The sequence below is a fragment of the Bubalus kerabau genome, chromosome 3, assembly GCF_029407905.1.
Source record: "Bubalus kerabau isolate K-KA32 ecotype Philippines breed swamp buffalo chromosome 3, PCC_UOA_SB_1v2, whole genome shotgun sequence".
Lineage (NCBI taxonomy): Eukaryota > Metazoa > Chordata > Mammalia > Artiodactyla > Bovidae > Bubalus > Bubalus kerabau.
The window spans coordinates 182043150-182066516 of NC_073626.1; the positions used below are offsets into that span (position 1 = coordinate 182043150).

General features: G+C 36.3%; 1 protein-coding gene across 2 annotated transcripts in view; it reads right to left on the reverse strand.

Moving 5' to 3' along the window:
* The window catches only part of CLIC4 (chloride intracellular channel 4), a 78241-nt gene that overhangs the window by 11305 nt on the left and 43569 nt on the right, over positions 1–23367 (reverse strand). For both annotated transcript variants that reach the window (XM_055574104.1, XM_055574103.1), the window contains 2 exons: positions 16197–16322; positions 8730–8836 (listed from right to left, as the gene is read on the reverse strand). In XM_055574104.1, the coding sequence (XP_055430079.1) occupies positions 8730–8836; positions 16197–16322 (233 nt within the window). The remainder of the gene's footprint in view (positions 1–8729; positions 8837–16196; positions 16323–23367) is intronic.

The following is a 23367-nucleotide window of genomic DNA, read 5'->3' on the forward strand; positions in this document are numbered from 1 at the left end:
ACGTATTTCCTCTTTTCTGTTTCCTGGAAGAGCATATGCAAGACTGATGTTACATCTTCCCCAAATACTTAGAAGAATTCATCAGTGAAGCCATCTTTGTGAGACAGTTTTTAATTACAGATATAAGAGAATTCACATCTTGAAACACTTCTTGTAACAATTTTCTTACATGGTACTCTCTGTAAATTTATGCAATAGTGTTTTCAAATTTATAAACATAAACATTTTCATAATATCCTCCCCAAATCATTTAAATGTAAGATCTGTAGTAATTCCCTTTCATTGGTAATAATTGTTACTACCTTCTTTTACTTATCTTGATTTTTCCTGTGAAGAATTCATCAATTTTCTTATTATACTTTTCAAAGAACTTTTAGCTTTGCTAATCCTCTCCTAGTTTTCTTCTATTTCATAAAATTCTATTCTTTGAGTATCTCATTCCTTCTACTTTCTTGGGTTTAATTTGCTGATATAACTAAATCCCTGAGGTGGATACTTTAAGGTTACCAATTTTTAGCTCTTTTTTTCTAATATATGCATTTAGAGCTATAAATTTTCCTCTAAAGAAGCTTTGTGTGTGTGTGTGTGTACACTCAGTTTTGTCAGACTCTTTACAGCCCCACACACTGTAGCCTGCCAGGCTCCTCTGTCCATAGAATTTTCCAGACAAGAATACTAGAATGGGTGGTTACTTCCTACTCCAGGGGATCTTCCCAACCCAGGAATTGAACCTGCATCTCTTATGTCTCCTGCACTGGCAGGTGGATTCTTTACCACTAGCACCACCTGGGAAGCCCAAATGATAGCATATAAATTTAGATGTGGTATATTTTCATCATGTTATTCTTCAACCCATGGGTTATTCAGAAAGACACTGCTTATTTTTCAAACATGTAGAAATTTTCTAGCTGTACTTTTGCTACCAATATCTAACTTATTTTCTTTGTGGTTGATACGATGTCAATTTCTTTTGGAAAATTTTTCAGATTTGCTTTATGGTTCAGCTTTATGGGTTTCCCTAGAGGCTCAGAATACCAGACCACCTGACCTGCCTCTTGAGAGATCTGTATACAGGTCAGGAAGGAACAATTAGAACTGGACAACGAACAACAGACTGGTTCCAAATCGGGTAAGGAGTAAGTCAAGGCTGTATATTGTCACCCTGTTTATTTAACTTATATGCAGAGTACATCATGAGAAACGCTGGGCTGGATAAAGCACAAGACGGAATCAAGTTTGCCGGGAGAAATATTAATAACCTCAAATATGCAGATGACACCACCCTTATGGCAGAAAGCGAAGAAGAAATAAAGAGCCTCTTGATGAAAGTGAAAGAGAATGAAAAAGTTGGCTTAAAGCTCAACATTCAGAAAACTAAGATCATGGCATCTGGTCCCATCATGGCAAATAGATGGGGAAACAATGAAAACAGTGACAGACTGTTTTTCGGGGCTCCAAAATCACTGCAGATGGTGACTGCAGCCATGAAATTAAGATGCTTGCTCCTTGGCAGAAAAGTTAGGACCAACCTAGACAGCATATTAAAAAGCAGAGACATTACTTTGCCAACAAAGGTCCATCAAGTCAAAGCTACGGTTTTTCAGTAGTCAGGTATGGATGTGAGAGTTGGACTGTAAAGAAAGCTGAGCACCAAAGAATTGATGCTTTTGAACTGCAGTGTTGGAGAAAACTCTTGAGAGTCCCTTGAACAGCAAGGAGATCCAACCTGTCCATCCTAAAGGAAATCAGTACTGAGTGTTCACTGGAAGGACTGATGCTGAAGCTGAAACTCCAATATGTTGGCCACCTGATGTGAAGAACTGACTCACTGGAAAAGACCTTGATGCTGGGAAAGATTGAGGTGGGAGAAGGGGGCAACAGAGGATGAGACGGTTGGATGGCATCACCAACTCAATGGACATGAGTTTGAGTAAACTCCAGGAGTTGGTGATGGATAGGGAGGCCTGCATGCTGCAGTTCATGGGGTTGCAAAGAGTCAGACACGACTGAACAACTGAACTGAACTGAACTGAACTGAGTGGCTCAGATAGTAAAGAATCTGTCTGCAGTGTGGGAGACCTGGGTTCAATTCCTGGGTTGGGAAGATCCCCTCGAGAAGGGCATGGCAACCCACTCCAGTATTCTCACCTGGAGAATCCCCATAGACAGAGGAGCCTGGCAGGCTATATAGTCCACGGGGTTGCAAAGAGTCAGACACGACTGGGTGACTAAGCACACACACACATCAGCTTTACAGTCAATTTTGTGTTTCATGTGCATTTGAAAAACAAGGGTATATTCTGCAGTTTGGGAGCACTGTGAGATTAAATTTGTAACATCAAGTGAGATTAAACTTGTTCACTGTCTTATTCAATTCTTCTATATTCTCACTGAATTTTTCTTTTTGGCAGATTCTAACAGTTACTAAAGGAGTCAGTTAAGATCTCCCACCAAGATTGTGGATTAGTTTATTTCTCTTTTAGCTCTGTCAATCTGGTTTATATATTTTGAGGGTGAAAGTGAAAGTCGCTCAGTCATGTCCGACTCTGTGATCCCATGGACTATACAGTCCATGGACTTCTCCAGGCCAGGGTAGTGAATTTATTTATAAATATAAATCTAGAGTTATTTTATTTTATTGGTAGGTTGATCTTTTTAAATCATTCTGAAACATGTTTCATTATCTCTAGCAATGCTTCTTTCCTCAAAGTCTACTTTGTGCAATGTCTATATAGCTTTACCATCTTTCTTTTGGTTAGTATTTACACTGTTACATTCAACTTTCCTGGGTCTGATGATCTGTCTGTCTATCTGTGTGTATTTCAAATGTGTGTGAAGCGGGAGTATTTCTTCTTGTACAAAAACAACTATTTTTAATCCTGTTAGCAAATTTTGTTTTCTACTTGGGAGTATCTGAATCGTTTATATCTAAACAAACTTTGGTTTAGAACTGCCATCATACATTTGTTTTCTATTCGCCTATTCTTGTTCTCTTCTTCTTTCTTGCCTTCTTTTGGATTAATTTAAAAAAATATATTATTATTCATTTCTCCCTCTACTCGTGTATTACACATTTTTTTGGCTAGAATGTTTCCTTGACTTACTAAAGCTTAATTATAACTTTTACCATTTCCAGGATAATACAAGAGCCCTAGAACACTCTAACTGTATTTAATTGCCTTCCTGTCTCACTTGGGCTTCCCTTGTGGCTCAGCTGGTAAAGAATCCACCTGCAATACAGGATACCTGGGTTCAATCCCTAGGTTGGGAAGATCCCCTGGAGAAGGAAAAGGCTACCCACTCCAATATTCTGGCCTGGAGAATTCCATGTACTATACAGTCCATGGGGTCGCAAAGAGTCAGACACAACTGAGTGACTTCACTTGACTCACATGCTACTATTGTTTTTTCTATTAATTTGACATATATTTTAAATCTCAGAAGTTACTACTGTTCTGTACAGACAGTATTCATTTATATTTTGTAATATATTTGAACTACTTTTTGGTTTCTCTTCCTTCCTACATCTCTGGGTATTCATTTGAAATCATTTTCCTTCTGCCTGAAAAGCTACTTTTAGTAGTATTTCATTTAGTATGAGTCTGCTAACATGAATGTTTGGTTTCTGTTTATTTGAAAATGTCTATTTTGCCTTTACCATTTAAAATTCATAAATAAAAAACAATCATTACTTTCTTATTGTTCAGTTGAAAAACTTGATGAACATATGTTAAGAGAACTGATTCTCAGAGCAGCCACAGGACATAAAGTAGATATTATCCTATCTTATAGATACTGAGATAAAGGAGAAGAGAATTTGCCCTTTCTCAACATCAAAGAAAGGAGACATCTGACATCTTGGAATTTGACTTGTTACAACTCCCTGATATTATAAAGTGAACTGTAAATTTCAGAGGCTCATAGAGGAGGCAGTAAGAAAAAGCTGACTAGTTAGCAAGTATATGGATCCAGCGGATCTTCCTGACCCAGGAATCAAACCAGGGTCTCCTGCATAGCAAGCGGATTCTTTACCAACTGAGCTATCAGGGAAGCCCTTATATGGCTCCAGGGCTGTAAATATAAGTTCAGATCTTGAGGCAAAAATAAAATACTTGGGAAGTGCTTGCTTTCACTTTTGAAGATTCAATATGCTTCTGTCAAAAGCAGTGAATACAGAATAAATACACATTAGATACAAGGACTTGTTCTTTGATCAGATTACAATGAACAGGATAGTGGCCTACAAGGAAGATAATAAGGAATTCAAACACTGAAATAATGTCTCAAACGGCACTTGAGTGGCATGACCAGTCTGAGAAAGTTTATGATCTCTGATCTGCTCTAAATAAATCCTTTTCCTGAATTAATTCTCAAAAGTACCCAAAAGAAAAATAAAATATCCTAAATTTACAAGGTCTCTAACGTACAACGTTTTCATTTGTAGCTGTAAAGCACTAAAATTCAGAGGCTAACAGAACATTACAATTGCTGCCCTGTAATTTTGGACTTAGAAAAATGCCTGCAATGAAGTCGACTTGCTGTACTCGGCCAGTGTTAGTCATTTTTCATAGTTAAGAATGCTGGAATAAAGGGTGTATTAATGAAAACAAAGAAGGATGAATTAGTTTGATACAATTTTTATGTAACAATATAACGAATGGATAACAATGAAAAACGAGGTAACGAGAACTAAAAAATGAGGTAACAAGAACTAAAGAACATCATTTAATAAACATAATAAAGTTTTGAAGACAAACCATCACAGAGGAATTTGGAATTGGTTAAGATGAAAATCTCAAGGTTAACCACTAGGAGGCAGTAGCAGGCCATCAGAAAGTAGCTCCTTTCATGCTGCTGTGTGGCAGAACCAATACAATATTGTAAAGTAATCAACCTCCAATTAAAATAAATAAATTTATATTAAAAAAAAGAAAGTAGCTCCTTTCATGCTGCTGTGTGGCAGAACCAATACAATATTGTAAAGTAATCAGTCTCCAATTAAAATAAATAAATTTATATTAAAAAAAGAAAGTAACTCCTTTTTTAAGCTCCTTGTCTTTTGTAACTAATAACAAGCACTATTATTCTCTAATACCCCTACTGTACTAATGCTGTATCTCTAAGAAGGTATTTCAAAAGTTCTCAAAAAAAAAAAAAATTACTAAGTACAACAGAGGCTATACAAATCATTTTTAAATTTAATTGTGAAAAATAAAAATATTCACAAACACTCTCACAAACACACAAACACACCAGGATCAGAAGTGTGGGGATATGAATACCTTCACAGGGGGATGATAAACTGGTATAGTCTTTGGAGAACAAAATCTTTTGACCTGTTCGAAATCTAGCACAAGGACATCAGTGGCAGCACAGTTTGTCATAATGAAAAAACTTGAGGCACTCTAAATGTCAGTAGTGAAATAGTTAATCAAAAATATCCATATTATGGAATATTAAGCAGCATTTCTTAAAGTGAGGTAGATCTATACTTTGAAATGGAAGTATTTCTACCATATAATACATGATAAAGACAACTGCTGTGTGTGCACATACACACACACACACACACACAAATATACATTTAAGTACAATATGTGTGCACAGAGAAAAGAAGGAGACATCCTAACTGTTGGGGAACAGGTTATATGATATGACTCAAAAAGGACACTGAAGTTTTATTAATTTCTGTACTATTTTAACTTCTTCAATAAGCATGAATTACTCTATGAATTGTGTAATCTGAGTAAGAACAAGGCAGAAGGCATTAACTATAACAAGACAATTTCTGTTACAGAAAAAGAATATAATTTACAGTGAAGAAAAAAATTATGTGCACTTACATCAATAAAACTATTTTAAAGCTACTGCTAGTTTTAATAAAGAGGTAATCTTACACAAGCAATTTTTAAAGATCTGGTAACATGTTGGCAGAAAACCGAGAGAGATATTAGGTACTTAAAACGATTCAATACCCAATACAGTTTCACTGCTACAATGATGAACAATCATCCTCTAATTTCACACACTTTTTGGCGGAGGGCAGGCAGCGCAAGACAGGAGGTAAACAGGGAGGGAGAATAAACTCTGAATAAAAAGGAACTAATCAGAACCTAAAGATTCCTTGCCTCCATTTAAAAATGGGAATTGAGACATTATGGAATATGCCTCTGAGGATATAATGGCAGATTCATCACTGCTAAATTCACTGACCTCTTAAGAATATTATAAACATCAACAGACTAACAAATTATCTATGAGTTACATTTGGGAGCTTAATAAATTATATAAATTAAGGAAATCACAGAATTGGAAAAAAAAAAAAAAAGTGTGAGATCCGGGACAGGTCATACCTAACCCATCCCATAAAAGTAATTACCCATTAATTTCTCCTTTAATGTTTCAAAAGAAAACACAGTTACTCTCAGTCACCTTTACATGTTACTAAAGAATTATATGTTTTATCTATGTTTCCTTTTATTTATTTTATTCTCTAAATCTTTTTTATTTACTCTGTACCCTCATATAAGCATTGGCCCTTCTGTTTCACTAGCCCAACTGCTAAAGCATCCAAACATCTAATCCCTTACATAGATAGAAGTAGGTTCACACTGAATTCACACTGAATTTTGTGAAATATTTAATAGGTTTTTAAAACCAATCAAAGACTTGCCTACTTTAATTTACCATGTAAAATAAAAAATCTATCAATGTGTACGCAGGCTGTTTATTATTTGGGGGAATAAGGAGGTAGATCATTAAGGCTTATTTAAGGTATTTAATTGTACTAAACAGACAGATAAAAGACCTGCAACAAATATACACAAGGGAGACCCAGTAAGCTCCAAAGTGATTTGGAATACTGTTTTCTAAAGTCTCATGGCAGTGTGGAGAGAAGTTGCTTGGCAACTGGAATTCTTATTTACCAATAGGTAATTTAATATAAAAAGCCTTCTAAGTTATGTGCGGTATAATCCATTATGTTGTTTGTTCTTATTGGTTACAGCATTCAAAGGACAGTAAATGTAGGTGGCTACTTAAGACAGGAACAAATTGATAGGAAAAAATAGAATACAAAGTTATACTTAGTGAGTCACTTTCTCCCCTAATCTCCTCCCCCATTCCCAGCCCTCAATTTTTTTTTAAAGCAGACACATTTTATTTCCCTCTCCTCTTTACCAAGCATCAAAAGAAATTTCAACCACCCTCTAGTTTCCAAGAGCCACATTGAGAAATAAAAACATTATGACTTTAACTAAGAGAGTTCATAGAAAAAGTTCATAGAAGATGTTCAGCAAGAACATCTGGGTGTACAGAGAACAGCCACCTGCAGGAAGGAAGGTAGAACAGAGGAGAGATACTGTCTCTGGATAGGAGGGGCCCCAGTGAACTGTTTACTGAGTGTATAAAAGACTCATGCAGAACCATTAGTCGGAAAAAAAAAAAAGACAATTACTAAGGAAAACTGCTCCCTAGCTATGGCAGCTACTGAAACACATTTAATAGATGTAAGACAGGCCTGAGCACTAAAGTTTTTCCTTTCCCTATAGAAACACAATTTCATGCAGTGAATATCATTCCAGAAATCACTGAAATTCAATACTAAATTGTAAAATGCTGCAGTTTAAAAATAGTAATTTTTAAAAGCCTGAATAGCTTGGCAATATACCCACCGAAATAACAGAAGGAAATCGGCAAATGTGTCAACTTTTTAAAAGATATTTATTCTTGCTCAACTGGCACTGAGATATTTTTTCCCTTTGGTATTCTTGCTCATTTGGGGCCATAAACTCCACCCAAAGAACCCCACCCAAGCTACCAAACAGTCTAAAATTATGATGGATTATAGTGTCTTTAAAGGAATTGGCGCTTTGGTAATTACTGTTACTTTTAATTAAACACTAATGCTCTCTCTATATATAGTTTTTGGCAGAAAGAACAATGCTTAACATCCCAAAGAGAAGAAAAGGCGAAGTGACTGAACGGTGTTGTTAGGACAAGGTTCATTCAATGGGACCTCTTTTAAAGAGACTTCCCTTTTACTATATGTAAGTTTGCTAAATGAAATGATAAGACAGTGTCCTTTAATAAATAAAAGAAGGAGGTAGCATCTGCACTACACAAACTATTCTCACCAGGAAAATAGGACTTGAAGCAAAAACCTTAGTTTTAGGATACAGAGACCTTTGCAAGGCTGGTGTGTCCAAATGCTCTCTTAGAGGAACTCCAAAAACTGCTCATAAGGGTAATTAGCACAAAAATCCACCCAGGCTGACTTTAGGTTCCTGGCACCAAACAATAGTTTAAATTAAGCTATATCAATCTATTCCAACCACTACAACCACCCAATCCATTGTTTCTGAGACACTGTAATTTTCTGTATAGCTCCCTTCATGGTAACCTTTCAGAAGATTATAAGAACAAATCCATTCAATAAATATTTAATCACACACCCACTTTATGCTAGGCACAGTTAATCAAAAAGCAACAGAAAAAGAACAATTTAAGGACTTACTCTGGTTTATCATCAAATCTCTGATCAACTCTGAAAGGTAATTTTTAATACTTTAAGGAATGGCCTCCAAAGTAATCATTTATAATCACTGTCATAATAGGGTTTTCTGATCTTTGTTCCTGTTTTTGTTTTGTTTTGGAGGTTTTTTGGGGTGTAGGTAGGAGGGACTGGTTCTACATTGCTAATTCAACCACTTGTTTTTTTTGTTTTTTACCTTCATTAGCCTCTGGCCTGGAATTCTTGATATATGCAGAGAATTTGGCAAAGATGTCCATTCCAGCAGTATTTGATTCTGGGTGTTTTGGTGAAAGCTTTAAGTACCTAAATGAAAAATGTAATAATGGATTATAGAGCCTCCAAAGATACATTAGCATAAATCCTCTCAATCAAACCATTGTGCTAGCAGTTACTAGACATCTTTTAACAGTTATTACTCTAAGAAATGCCATCATCAGTTTTCCACAGTACTTTTAAGATGTGCTTTTCCTTAGGAAACAAAGTTCTGCACAGTGCTTTTGTTCACATATTAATATTCTTGGCATCCAAAGGGCATCCGCACCCCATCTCCATTTTATAAATTAAAATTCTGGGAAAACAGTCTACTTGTTCAGAGAGTGGTGCCAAGTCAATGGGCGTCTTAGTAAGAGAACTCTAGAGCAGAGCTGTCCAGGAGAACTTTCTGTGCTGACGGAAATATTATATATCTGAATTGTCCAATATGGTAGCCATTAGTGACTTGTGGCTATCCAAATAGGAATCTAAATTAATCATAATAAAGTTAAAACTCATTTCCTCAGTTGCACTAGCCACATTTCAACTGCAGAGCTTTCTCAGATAGGAATGCCAAACAGACATCTTTGGTATGCCATGCACTGAGCCAGCCATGTACAACAGTGCCACAGAACCCTGGCAGTAGGAAAAGAATCTAGACTGGCCAAATTTAGGTCAAGGACAAAAACAGCAGGAGGCCGATCATTCACTTTAGCCCTACATTCAGGATTTTCCAAAACTTCCCATATACGAAATACTGTAAGGGTAACACTGAGCAACAGAAAAATAAGACATCAGAATTTTTCTAACAAGTGCTCTGTTGTGTTATTACAAAGTCTTTCTACTTTGAGAAGAGACATTTCATGACAAAACAGCTTTTTTAAAAAGACACACACATGTGTATTTTATATACTTAAATTTCAAATACATACACTTAATTTTTATTTCTTCCTTAAATTGGAAAATATACATGAAAAAGCCCAATTCTTTACTTTTCCCTTCAGTGGAGTTTGCAGCAACTCATCAGAACTAGAGAAATTCAGACTCTTAGCACCACTTTAGGAAAGACTGTTCTATTCTTAAAAGCCCTGCAAAACTTCCCTGGAAAATGGACTGGGGCAGTAAAACTACAGAAAAAAAATCTTACATTGAACTAGTTATTCAGATTTATTCATACATTTTAAGATGCTTTCTTACCACTTGTCTTTAAATTGAAAACAAAAAATTTTTAGGAAAAAAATTTAGTCCAGTTGCAAGTTGTAGTTTCAGGCTAGTTTTCATATTTTTTATGTTTCCCATTTTAAATTCAAGAAAAGATATCTTCTAAATTAGACATAGTACTATACTGGGAAGGAGAATATAAAATATCTATTGAATACCTATATGCTCAAGTTATTTCCTTTTTAATATCTATTTTTAAGCTTGAAAGGTTCTTTATAATTAGAAGTTAAATTAACTACATAATGAGTTTTTCAGTGAATGATTACAGTAAATAAATTTCACCTGAGTGTATGTATATGTCTATTATATGTGTGTGTGATGTGTGTGTTTATATATATATATACATATATAACATGTTGTTTTTCCTGTTAACTACAGAAAACTTTATCATCTCTCTTTTTTTTATCCCCCCCTGCCTGAGCTGAAACAGTTAATTCCAGCTTCAACATCCCTGGATTTCCCTTGACTATGAAAATAACCAGCCTGTAGTTTAAATATTTCCACCACTTATAACACAGTACCTTCATTGACTCATTCCAAAGAAAATATAGTGCAAGGAACAAAAGCGCCTCTTCAGTACACCTATGTCTTCCTCTAGCCAAGTTTCCAAATTTACTCTTCTTTTCCCCAACCTATATTTAAGAGTACCTACTTTTTCTAATGAAGTAAACTTCATAATTCTCAAAGTAACTTATAGGGAAGTAGATGTGAATTATAGATTATTTATATATTCATTTTATGCATATATTTATTTATTATGATAATTAGGTACCTATTATGTGTCAGAAGTTGTACTAGGGTTATAAAGACGAACACACAGAATCATACTTACCAGAGACCTATTTTAATGAGCAGGTAAAAATGTAGGACTTGCAATCAGCATATCCTTTATTACATGGAAACATATACTATTACAACTCTTTAAAAAAAACAAAAAACTACTGTTCTCTAAAACAGGTTAAACATGCCCTATTCTTCTCCAAGACAAACAAATTAAATTTGTAGTATTAATTTAATGCATATAATACTATAGGTACACCGAGAGTGTACACCGAGTACACCAAGACTACTCAACCTCAATCTCTCATTTTGCTAAAAGGAAATTATATTTCAGAAAACTTACATAGTTACCCTCAAATCAGTGGACTAATTAAAAGTATCATCAAACTCACATCTCCTGTCCCCAAGTCCAGTGCTGTTGTTTTTGTATTATTACAGATCAAGTTCAAAAAGATAAATCAAATACTAAACCATTAGGTCCAAAATCAGTTGTCAACTTTTTTGCATTTCCCCCAAACACTGTATTTTAATAATTCATTAGTAGTAGTATTGGCAAACTGCTTGACTAAGCAATACTTTTCAACTATTATGAACATTTACTTTAACATTTAATAAAACAAAAGTAAATGATTAATAAAAAGCTATGTGTCAACCACAGAACAGACATGCACATCCAGGGCATTGAGACTTTAAGATCAGTCCTTTATTACATCCTATATCACATCACTGACTAGTATTTATGGTAGACTAGCTAAGAATATTTCCATCCTTTAAGAAAAATCTCAGACATTTTCTCCTTTCTTGTGTTAATATGAGAATAAAGTGTGGTTATACAAGTCTATTAAATTACTCCTGTAAATTCAAGTTTCATTGTTATTTCTCTTAAAAACAGAAAGAAAGAAAGAAAAAAGGCTTAACAACAGTTTATAGAACTTTTCTCCAAAATTATCTAGCTTCCTCTATCCTCCTCTCCTTTTATCACAGTAAGTGGGCCAAGTATACAAGCCTGCTTCAGTTAAAAATCCAAATTTCAAAGTTTTTAAAAAGCTTCTGGTGGGGGTCGGGGTAGGGGGTGGCAAAGTAGTTCCTTCTTTCAAGCAAGGGGGAAACTGAAAAAAAAAAATACCCCAGAAGAGAAGACAGTTTCTCCATTAAAACCTCTAGTTACCTAGACTAGCAAAAACTCCTTGATTTTAGTTTTTCATTAGTCTCTAAATTCTAAACAACTCTAGAATAGCTTGTATTTGTTATGATTAAATCAGAAATGCTCACATAAAACCCCCTCTGTTCTCAGTTTCATCAAATGCCAAAAACATGTTATTAGAAATGCTGGATTCTAGTTCACCAGCTTATACAACGCTTCTGCCTTTTTTCTCCTCCTCCTACCTGGAAACAAGCAGGCTTACAATCAGTGTAAATAGGATCAGCTAAGGACCTGAAGACCTCATCCTAGAGAAAAGGCTGATCCCTGACTGCCCTAGAACAGAGGAAAGGGAAAAGAATGCATGTGATGATCCCAGAAACACTTCCTTCTCTCTCTCTCATCCTCTAGAAGCAAGTCTGCATGACAGAAAACATGCTGTTTGATCAGCATTTCACATTATGGGTTACAGAACCCACTAAGGGCAAAGTACTCTCAATCCAAACATGCTGCTGCTGCTGCTGCGTCGCTTCAGTCGTGTCCAACTCTGTGCGACCCCATAGACGGCAGCCCACCAGGCTCTCCCATCCCTGGCATTATTCAGGCAAGAACACTGGAGTGGGTTGCCATTTCCTTCTCCAATGCATGAAAGTGAAAAGTGAAAGTAAAGTCGCTCAGTCATGCCCGACTCTTAGCGACCCCATGGAGTGCAGCCCACCAGGCTCCTCCGTCCATGGGATAGTCCAGGCAAGAGTACTGGAGTGGGGTGCCATTGCCTTCTCCAAAACATGCTGCTCCCATGCATATAAACAAAAACTCATCAGAAGTTAAACCTCCCCTACTTTTTAAAAAGGGTTCACTAAATTAAGCTGGACAACTACTTTCAGTCCCACTTGGTCATCACAGTAAAACAAACTCCCTTTGTTTTCTATTCTGCCCTTCCTCTAAACTTGAGCTAGCCTTCAATTTTGTACTCACTAAAGCACAATTCCAATTAAAGACTCACATTTTACCTTTAACAAAAGTCAAACTCAACCAAATGAAAAATAGGAGAGGAAACAGGTTTTTGAAGGCATATAGATCTAGCTTTGAAAGGAAATATGCCAACTCTGCCCAGGTGGCGCTGGTGGTAAAGAACCCGCCTGTCCATGCAGGAGACATAAGAGAAGCACGTTCAATCCCTGGGTCAGGAAGATCCCCTGGAGGAGGGCATGGCAACCCACTCCAATATTCCTGCCTGGAGAATTCCCATGTTCAAAGGAGACTGGCAGGCTACAGTTCATGGGGTCACACCAAGTCGGACACAACTGAAGCGACTTAGCACGCAGCATGCACATGCCAACTCTGCCACCATTAACTGTGAAACCTTGGACGAATGATTTTGATTATTCATCTTCAGTTTTTCCATAGTCTTGGAGAGGATTGAGATACTCCATAAAATACTCCGCAATGCACAGTGCATGGCACACAATTAGCACTTGAATGTTAGTTAATAACAGCAGAGGCATTAGTAACATCAAAAATACTCCCTTCTATTTAAAGTAAAATTTTTAACTTTATTTAGAAACTCTCTTCAGAATATAAAGTCAAAGTTGTTAGTCAATCAGTTGTGTCCAACTCTTTGCAATCCCATGGACTGTAGCCTGTTAGTCTCCTCTGTCCATGGAATTCTCCAGGCAAGAATACTGGAGTGGGTTGCCATTCCCTGCTCCAGGTGATCTTCCCTACCCAGGGGTTGAATCCAGGTCTCCCGCATTGCAGGCAGATTCTTTAACCATGTGAGCCATCAGAAACATCAACATAAAAACAAGGAAAATTAACCACAGAGAGAATTTAGCAGATTATGAACCCTTAATAACAGAAAGATTTCCCAATTTTTTAATTATTTAAATGAAAAGATCATCTCTGGTTAGAGTATCTTTTTAAATATGCCCAAATGAAATGAAGCTAAATTTTCTATATATAAAAAACAAAGTTAAGAAATTCCCTGGTGGTCCAGTGCTTAGGACTCTGCTGTCACTGCTGAGCACCTAGATTCAATCCCTGGTTGGGGAATTAAAATCCCACAAGCCACACAATGTGGCCAAAAAAAAAAAAGTGAAAATGTTTATTTTCAAAGTCCAAATCAAATTAAAAATGCTATAATGTCTTAGTCCTAGATGCCAAAAAATTAGAATATTTTAATATCAGCTCCATTAATATTTATTATGGAGCTAACATTATTAATAACTTTAATATTATTACTTAATATTTATTCCCTCTTAGAAAAAATAAGAATAATGAAATTTGTTGTTGTTGTTATTGCTGATATTGTTGAAGAAGGTTAGGAGAGAATATGTAAAAATGCCCCCATTTTACTGAAATGGTATATAATGTTATCACCATACTGACTTCAAAAATGTAAATATCCTTGGAAGGATTTACACCATAAACATTTCAGACTATGATTTGAAACAACATACAGTTTCCCTCCCAGAAAATGAATGTCATTCAAACTGTTTCTTTTTTTATAATTTAATGTTGATACAATAATCTAGTTATGAGAGAAAGACTACTTTCATTAGCGTCTGAGGATAAACTAGTGAATATGGAACTTTCCTCACAGCTGACAGACTTTAAAAATGAAAAGGGTAAGATACACATATACAAAAAGAATAAAAAGAGATCTGGCAGGTTCTATGTTCTCTCAAAAGTTATTTCCACTAAGTTGAATGAATGTCCACAATAGTTCATTACTGATGTATATAAAGCTTCAGTTTCTATTTTATAAAGATCTGAATTTCAGTTTATCAGTATTGTAACTATATATATGGTCTAGAGGAAAAGTCAAACATAGTTTTATAGATATTTGTCTACAGAAACTTTACTAGGGATGGAAGGTAGGTTAGGACTCTTGGAAAGTAGAGATAAAAGAAGTTTGAGGTTCTCAGAAAGACAGGAAGGCAGAAGATAAACTTTAGAACACAGGATTAAGAAAGTGAAATTTTAAGCTTAGTATAAGACTGCTGAATAGAGGGCAATTCTGTTCCCAATTGAAGATGAACTAGTTGCAGACAGGGGTCTCATTACTCACATACCTCCTGGCAGCTTTCCTGCCTACCATCTTCAACCCAGCCACATCCTTAGGTCCTCCAAAGAAAGTTTATTCAAAATTATTTTTCTGCTTGGAATGTCTGTCATCTTCTCATTCACCTGCTGAATGCCAATCTTTTTTTTTCAATTATAGCTTAATTCAAATGTTATCTCTTTCTCTGAAGCCTTTCCTGATTCCACTCACCTTCCCATAGCACCACTATCTGTCCATATTCAACTGCACCTCTGGAGAGCAGGAACTATCTCATATTGTATCCATACAGCTTTGTTGCCCAGTAACTGTTTGCAGAATAAACCAATGAAAGAAGGAAGGAATACTGAGTAACTATTATTTTAGAACTCTCTAACTCAATAATCCCATTTCAAGGAAATTTATCTGTATGTGTGGAGAGTAAAGACAACTAACAAGAAAAGGCTTGGGTCCAAAAAAAAAGAAACCTGGTTTTCAGGATAATCAAACTGGAAAAGCCTAAAAGAAATCAATGAAGCTTTGAATCTATGCCAAGATTACACTATGACGCAAACCTGCACAGATGCAATTTAGGTAACCATCGTTACAGTACATTTATTTCTCAACTACATCTCACATTATAGGCAACAGTTGAGCACTTTAAAATCATTAACCATGTGGGCTAATATGCAGGACCAGGGGATCTAGAACACCTCTAAGAAATATATATATAAAAACGGAATCCCAGGGACACAGTCTAAAAAGTTAATGCCCTTGGGTAGTAGCTTCAGAAAATTACCTTTAAAATGACCTGATAGGAAATCTCCCAGCAACCTGTACCACACTCCTGCTTAGACATTCTGGCTGGGTTCAATGTGAGTATGTCTTTCCCCATCTCTTCTTATCCTTAAACTTCACTCTCGTTTTGGGACCTCAAATAATCAGTGTTTCCTGACCTATCTCACATATCCCAAACCTACTTTCACCAGGTATTCACCAGCTTAATCTGATTCCTACCTTTCTTAGTATGGCTTACGGGCCAAGCCAGCAGCCAGTTCTGACATCTGTGTAGCATTAAAATGAATGAAGAGAAGTCCTAGTCATTCCAACTTAATTCAGGGACAATTTAACTTAAGTACAATCAAGAGAAATGTCTCTAAGGGCCAGACAAGACAAAGCTTTAAAAAGACGGCAATATTTCCAGGCATATTTTCTTGGATACTCACTTGGGGGGGCATAAGACTTCTTCAAGAAATTCTTCAATCTTATTTACATCCGTTTTGACCTCATTGTTGAAAGTTATAAATGGTGGGTGGGTCCCCGGAGCCAAGTTCTGCAGGTCTGCAGGCTTCCTGTTAGGCAAAACAGTGGTCAAAATCAGGTCATTTTTAACTCTAACTAAAGAAGGCAACAAGACTTTACTTTCTCAGAGTGATTCTAAATTTTAAAGTATATAAAAATGAATAAGAAAAAATATACTTTTTCCACTAAGTATAACAGCCGCAACAGTCCTCTAGTAAGAGGCAAACCTCCACAAAGCATATAATTTATGATAAGAAAATTTAAAATCTTTGATTTTAATTACAAAGTCCTTCATTCATGTTCCAAATTTAACTGAGGTATTTATTAGAAATGGAGATAGAATGAGGGGAAGAAGACTTGGGAAAGTCAGTCTCTAGTCTAAACCCTGGCACCAACTCACTGTGTAAAGTTGGACAAACTATAACTTATCTACTTCTCGAGGCCTTTTATTTTTTAAATTAGGGAGAGGGGTAGCTGATTCCCACAGTCCTTTTCCATAACATTTCAGGTGTTCCATAAATTCAGGTGTTACTTCCTTTCCATTTTCCAAGTCCAGACTTGATGGGAAAAAAATTACAAGATTTAACTAGTATCAAAATACTTTAATATATAAAAGACAGCATAAACAAAGATAAAAAGCAACACAGAATGGACAAAATGTGACAGTAATTAAGAAGGACTTTGTCCAAATTAAAAAATTCTAATAGGTATCTAGGGTCAAAATAAATTGGTAAGCAACAGGTAAGTGAACACATGGAAAAATGTCCGTAAATGCAATTATACAAGAAATTCAGAATTAAATAATGAAGACATTTTCCTGTTAATTAGGAAAAACTGAAAATACACAGAACACTAATAAGAACGGTAAAACCGGTATGCTGCTGCTGCTAAGTCGCTTCAGTTGTGTCCGACTCTGTGCGACCCCATAGACAGCAGCCACCAGGCTCCCCCGTCCCTGGGATTCTCCAGGCAAGAACACCGGAGTGGGTTGCCATTTCCTTCTCCAATACATGAAAGTGAAAAGTGAAAGTGAAGTCGCTCAGTCATGTTCGACTCTTTGCGACCCCATGGACTGCAACCCACCAGGCTCCTCCACCCATGGGATTTTCCAGGCAAGTGTACTGGAGTGGGGTGCCACTGCTGCCCTATTAAAAAGCAAAATGCCTCACCTAAGCCCAATGAATCCTAGAATCAATAACATGACCAGATACGGTGTGCATCCTAAGGATAAAACATGAAGCATACATCACCACCTAACAACCATTCTTACCAAAGCAAGCCTCCTGGGGCAGCTGTCTCTCAATCTGCAATCTAGGGAACCAGGTAAGGTGAAGTCGCTCAGCCATGTTCAACTCTTTGCGACCCCACATACTGTAGCTTAACCAAGCTCCTCCGTCCATGGGATTTTCCAGGCAAGAGTACTGGAGTGGGGTGCCATTTCCTTCTCCAAAGGATCTTCCTGACCCAGGGTTCGAACCCAGGTCTCCCGCATTGTAGGCAGACACTTTACCGTCTGAGCCGCCAGGGAATTCCTTAAGGAACCCAGGGTCCCCTGGAAAAGGGAGCGGCTGCCCACTTCAGTGTTCTGGCCTGGAGAATTCCATGGACTGTGTAGCCCATAGAGTCGCAAAGAGTTGGACACGACTGAGCAACTTTCACTTTCACTTTTTCATCAGATAGTCCATGAGGTCAGAACCACTCAAAGAATACAAAGACATCATGTACCTTTTTCACTCTCATGTTGTACAGTGGGGTTTTCCATAGGTTACTTGGAGATATCACAAAGTAACAAATACAGAAGCAGATATAAGAATCTGTCTTCTATTAAGGCAGTCATTAGGTATGTACAAAAATATAAAACAATGCCACTCTTCTCACTAATTTTGTTTTGGAGAATAACTGAGAAGACAATGAATTCATGATTGTTCTACTTAAATGAATTAGTAAATAATTATTTTAAATTTCTAACTTTAAATAGAAATTTTAAAATTTTATTCCTCATTTTAATTTCTAATATAGTAAAATCAATATTAACTGAAAGCTCTTTGAGGTCCTCAATAATTTAAAAGAATAAAGGGGTCCTGGGACCAAAAAGTTTATTTATAGGAAACATGAGGAGTTACAGGACAAAGTTAAGTGATATCACAAGGAAGCAGTCAGCCAAATCTAGAATTTGGGGCAATCTACAGTTCAACTAACTGGATTTTCACCAGTCAATGGCAGAAGGACAAAAAGCCACAAGTGGGAGTTAGAAGGGATTGTTGTAGATTAAGAAAAATTTATGACACATAACAACCAAATATGAGTTTAATTTGTTTGAATCCTAATTTGAACAAACCAGTGAAAGAGAAAATATTTTGGAGACAACTAAGGAAACTGGGGCGGGGGTGGGGGGAGGGGAGCCTTTCCAGTGGCTCAGCGGTAAAGAAGCCACCTGCAATGCAGGAGACACGGCAGGAGCTGCGGGTTCGGTCCCTAGGTCTCAAGCAAGATCCCTTGGAGAAGGAAATGACAACCCACTCCAGTATTCTTGCCTGGAAAATTCCATGGACAGAGGTGAATGGGGGCTACAGTCCATGGCATTGCAAAAGAGTCAGACACGACTGAGTGACTAAACAACAGGGAAACTGGATTATACACTGGGAACTAGATATTATAATGGCATTGTGGTAAGGAGGGAAGGAAGGTTTGTACTAGGGGAAAAGTTCTTTGGTAAGGTAGGGAAATGTCATTACTGTTTGGAGATATACAGTGAAATAAGTAAAGGTGAAATGACAGTATTCCTGGGGTACACTTTGAAATATTTCAGGGAAGAAAAAAAAAAGGGACAAAGCAAATGGAAGCAAAATCTTGATAACAGAACTGAAGTTATGAGGAAGTTGATTCATTTTTGTATATGTTTGAGAACTCTTATAATTAAGAAGATGAACTTTAAAAACTTAAAAAAAATAACGCATTGCTTCAAAGAACTTTTCCCCTAGTACAGACCTTCCTTCCCTCCTTACCACAAATGCACACAATTTGAATAAAATAAAGGATATCTTTAAGTGCATTATGAAGGTAAAATATTTTGTCATTAAAAAGAATTTTTAAAATTGAGTGTACCCTAAAATCTATACTCAGTCCAGCTTATCAATTTCCCCTGGGCTTATTCACATCAATTCCCTCTCTCCCTTTCTTTCCCTCCCCTTACCCCACACACACCCCATTAACTCCCTCTCAGTTTAGGTCTGGAGAGTGACTCATCTATTGTTTTATTCCAATAAAAAATACAAGGACTTAGTAATTATCCAAATAGCTCAAATGTTCTAACTCAGGGCCTCCCTCTACTCAAGTTCTACAGCATATCTCCTTCCCAAGCCAAAGAAAAATAAGACAATTTATCAACTTCTGCAATAACCTAAATTCCAAAAGAGAGCTTTTAAAAGTCAAAATCTGATCTGATTTTCAACTCTTATTCTTTTACTGAGCACTCTTTGGTTGGACAAGGTCAAGTTGAGCTCCAAATAATCGGAGTACATGGAACGTGAGCAAGTCTACCAGATGCACATTCAGTTGAATAGTGAGGTATGACTCGAGGGTTCCAGTAACTTTTATATAAGTACTCAACTCCAAATCAGAATTGTTCTGTTTTTCATTTCACTGGTTTCTTTTTTATTTTTGGCTCTACTGCATGGTTTGCAGAATATTAGTTCCTCTGACCAGGGACTGAACCTGGGCATGGGCACATGGCAGCCCTAACCACTGGACCACCAGGGAATTCCCACTGGTTTCTTTTTGTTATTCCTTCTTACTCATCATCTTAACCACCTGTTCTTTGATCACTAAAGGGTCCAGCATGTCCAAGATGGTAGTCTTCTTAGTTTTCAAGTCACCCACTCATATTCTCACTCAGAATCACATTTGTTCCCACTTATAATTTATTTCCTCCTCAACTCAGAAAGACCATACACAAAATCAAGAGTCTGGAAACCCTAACAATTTAGGGTTTATATATTTATTTCCAACTCCTAACACTTAAAAAAGTTAAGAAAGTAGCACAAAGGTAAGAAAGAACAACAGTATCTCATCACTGCAAGGAGGACTAATAAAACTGTATAAAATACACAAGAGAAAGAAAATACACATATCTTCCCTCAATGCCAGTGATGAATAAGAACATCCTTTAATCTGTCACACACAAATTGTGGTCACCTGGAAGATACCTTTCTCACTTCAAAGTTATAAAACATATCCACTAACATTCTTATGACTAATGAAGCATCCATTAATGCTTAAGTATAAGGTAACCATTTTTTCATGAACAGGGCAGTTAGGTAAAGGAGAAGAAAGAAATCAATGCTGCAAAATAATCCATAAGGGAGGGTGGCAAAATAAATAGCAGTTATTACTTCTACAATAAATTATAACAATTTTAAAGGTTTCCAAACAAAAATATTTGTTAGAGGAAGGATAAAGTTAGCATGGTAAAGAAGAAAGAACCAAAAAACCAAATCAAAAGAACTTGGTTGAAGTCCCAAATTGAACAGTTCTGCTATTCACCAGCTATGTGACTAAATAAATCACAACTTCTCTGGGTCTAGATTTCCTCATTTGTATTATGGATATAAGACTTGGTTTGTCTGTAAATATCAAATCAAATAATGGGTATGAAAGTGAACTAAACTTTATACAAGTGTTCACGAAAGTGACAATTTTAAACTCTCTTTAAGTCTGATGGTTCAAAATTCTATTTGAGTCTGATGGTTATTTAGCATTAGCTGGTACTAAGAAATTTGATTAACATAGAAGTGTGTAAATAAAGTGAAACCATGCATGACTAGTGAATAGTCCTTCTTGTTTCTGCTGAAAGGCTATATAGATTTTTTTTTTTAAGGTGATGATACTATTTTCCAAGATTAACTGTTGAGATGAAGGACAATCATGTTAGGTCCTTGCTCCAAGTGAAAGTAGATTTGAGAAGAAACTTTAATGCCTCTAAACAGATCAGCAGATTTCAAACAGACAAGCTGTAAGCACTGAAGTGACTCATTTAGAAGCTATTATCAAGTCAGCAACCAGATAGAATCTAAGATTCTTCAACTTCAAGTCCTCACTTGGTCCTCTAAGGTCTCAGGTGTTTTGTTTGACCCACAAAGGCTCATTTTTACAGAGGCTTCACAGAAACAGGGACTGCAACGTGAGAACAATGAAACTGAACAGGCGCTGACTAAAATTTTCAAGACATCTTTGGTTTATTTCATAAAAGGCCTTCAATAAGTATTCAGCAATTCATTCAAATTCATTCAAATGTTTCCCTTAACGGATATCTAGGAAAGTAAAGTGCATTGAATTCATGCCTTGATATGAGAGCATGAATATTCTCCAATGTTTCGGAGGCTATTTATTTTCACAGTTACTCATCAGAGTAAGTCTTTTTTTACAGTAGTCTTCTATTTAGATGAAAAAAAAATTATTCTGTTATTGCCTATTTTGTTTCCAGATGAAGAAAAGGAAATATATAAAGAGCAAAAAGTAAAACAAGAAAGAGAAAGAGAAAGAAGGAATGAAAAGGAGGCACCTTATAGAAGCTAATACTTTAAGCAACTTAAGTGGCTTAACTTCAATTAAAATTTAATTCAGCACAAACAATTGGAGGTCCTCGAGCTGGTGGCTCCATTCCAGCAGCTTGGTAAAAATGAGTATAGCACAGCCACAGGAGACTGGAGATGGTTCTTAAAAATAACCAACTCTAACTAGTTGACTCACTAAATAGAAAAAAATACTAAGGATGTAGACTTATTTGTTAATTTAGTTTCCTTTTAAAACTTTAAAGGTGTTGATTTTTCAGACATAAAATTAATTCACACAAGTCAAGAGAATGCTAGACATAGTATATGGCAAATAAGCAAAAAAAAAAAAAAAAAGTAACAACACAAATCTTTCGGTTCAGATCACTTTACTCCTATTAATTATTCTTCACTAGATTTGCTATATTCTGACTAATACTAAGTCACTAACTGAATGACTGAATTGTTATGGGCATCAAACCACACACACCAAGATCCCAGTTACTAAGGATCTGCCCATGTGTCCCTGTTCAACCAGTTAAAGGATTTTATTTATTGTGATCAAATGTGGTATACTGCTGATCCCTGTCTACTTTAAGGTCAATTTGTGGAGCAATCATTTTAAAACAAAATAACATCTATGAAAAGGTACCAAATACAACTTTTATAATTCTTAACAGATTTATAGTTTATAAGCAGAATGTATACTGATAACAGGGCTTTCCCGGTGGCTTAGCAGTAAAGAACCACTTACAATGCAGGAGACACAGGTTTGATCCCTGGGTGGAGAAGACCCCCTGGGCAAGGGAACAGCAACCCACTCTACTATTCCTGCCTGGAGAATCCCATGAATAGAGAGAGCCTGGTGGGCTACAGTCCATGGGGTTGAAAAGAGTTGGACATGATTCAAGTGACTGAGCACACATGATAACAGGTTTAGAAAACCTTTCATTTACAATCCAATTTTCTAATCCAGCTCTTAGTGGCCTCAACAGGATTTCCATCTTTGAAATTATCTTGAAAAAGAACATAAAGACACATGGCAATGAAATTCTCCCTGTCTGTCTCTCTCTCTCACACACACACTGAGAGTATACATGTGATTCAGAACACATTCATGAGACATGTATCTTCAACTGTAGGACCATTCTAACAAGGGCTTCATGTAGCCCAAGTCAACTTTACAAAGGGAAAGGACAGAGTCTGTACTTTTCCTGCCTGACCAGCAGCAGGAAATGAATGATTTCTCTAAAAGGCTGGACTGTTCCACTCCACTTGGTCTCTCTGTACATGTTATTCAAACTGCTGTTTACTAAAGACATACCTGGAACTCAAACTGATCTCTCAACTTGCTAAAGACTATTTTCAGAAGGGTGGAACCACAGAGACATGATAATGAAAGCAAATTACCTCAAGAATACACTTGGAAATCAGATTTTGTTTTGAGTTTTTAAGTCCTTTTAAGATATACAGAGCTATCATTTTCATAGTTCCATTATAACATTTTAAATTACTTCAAAATTGTTAAAGTTTAAACTATCATAGT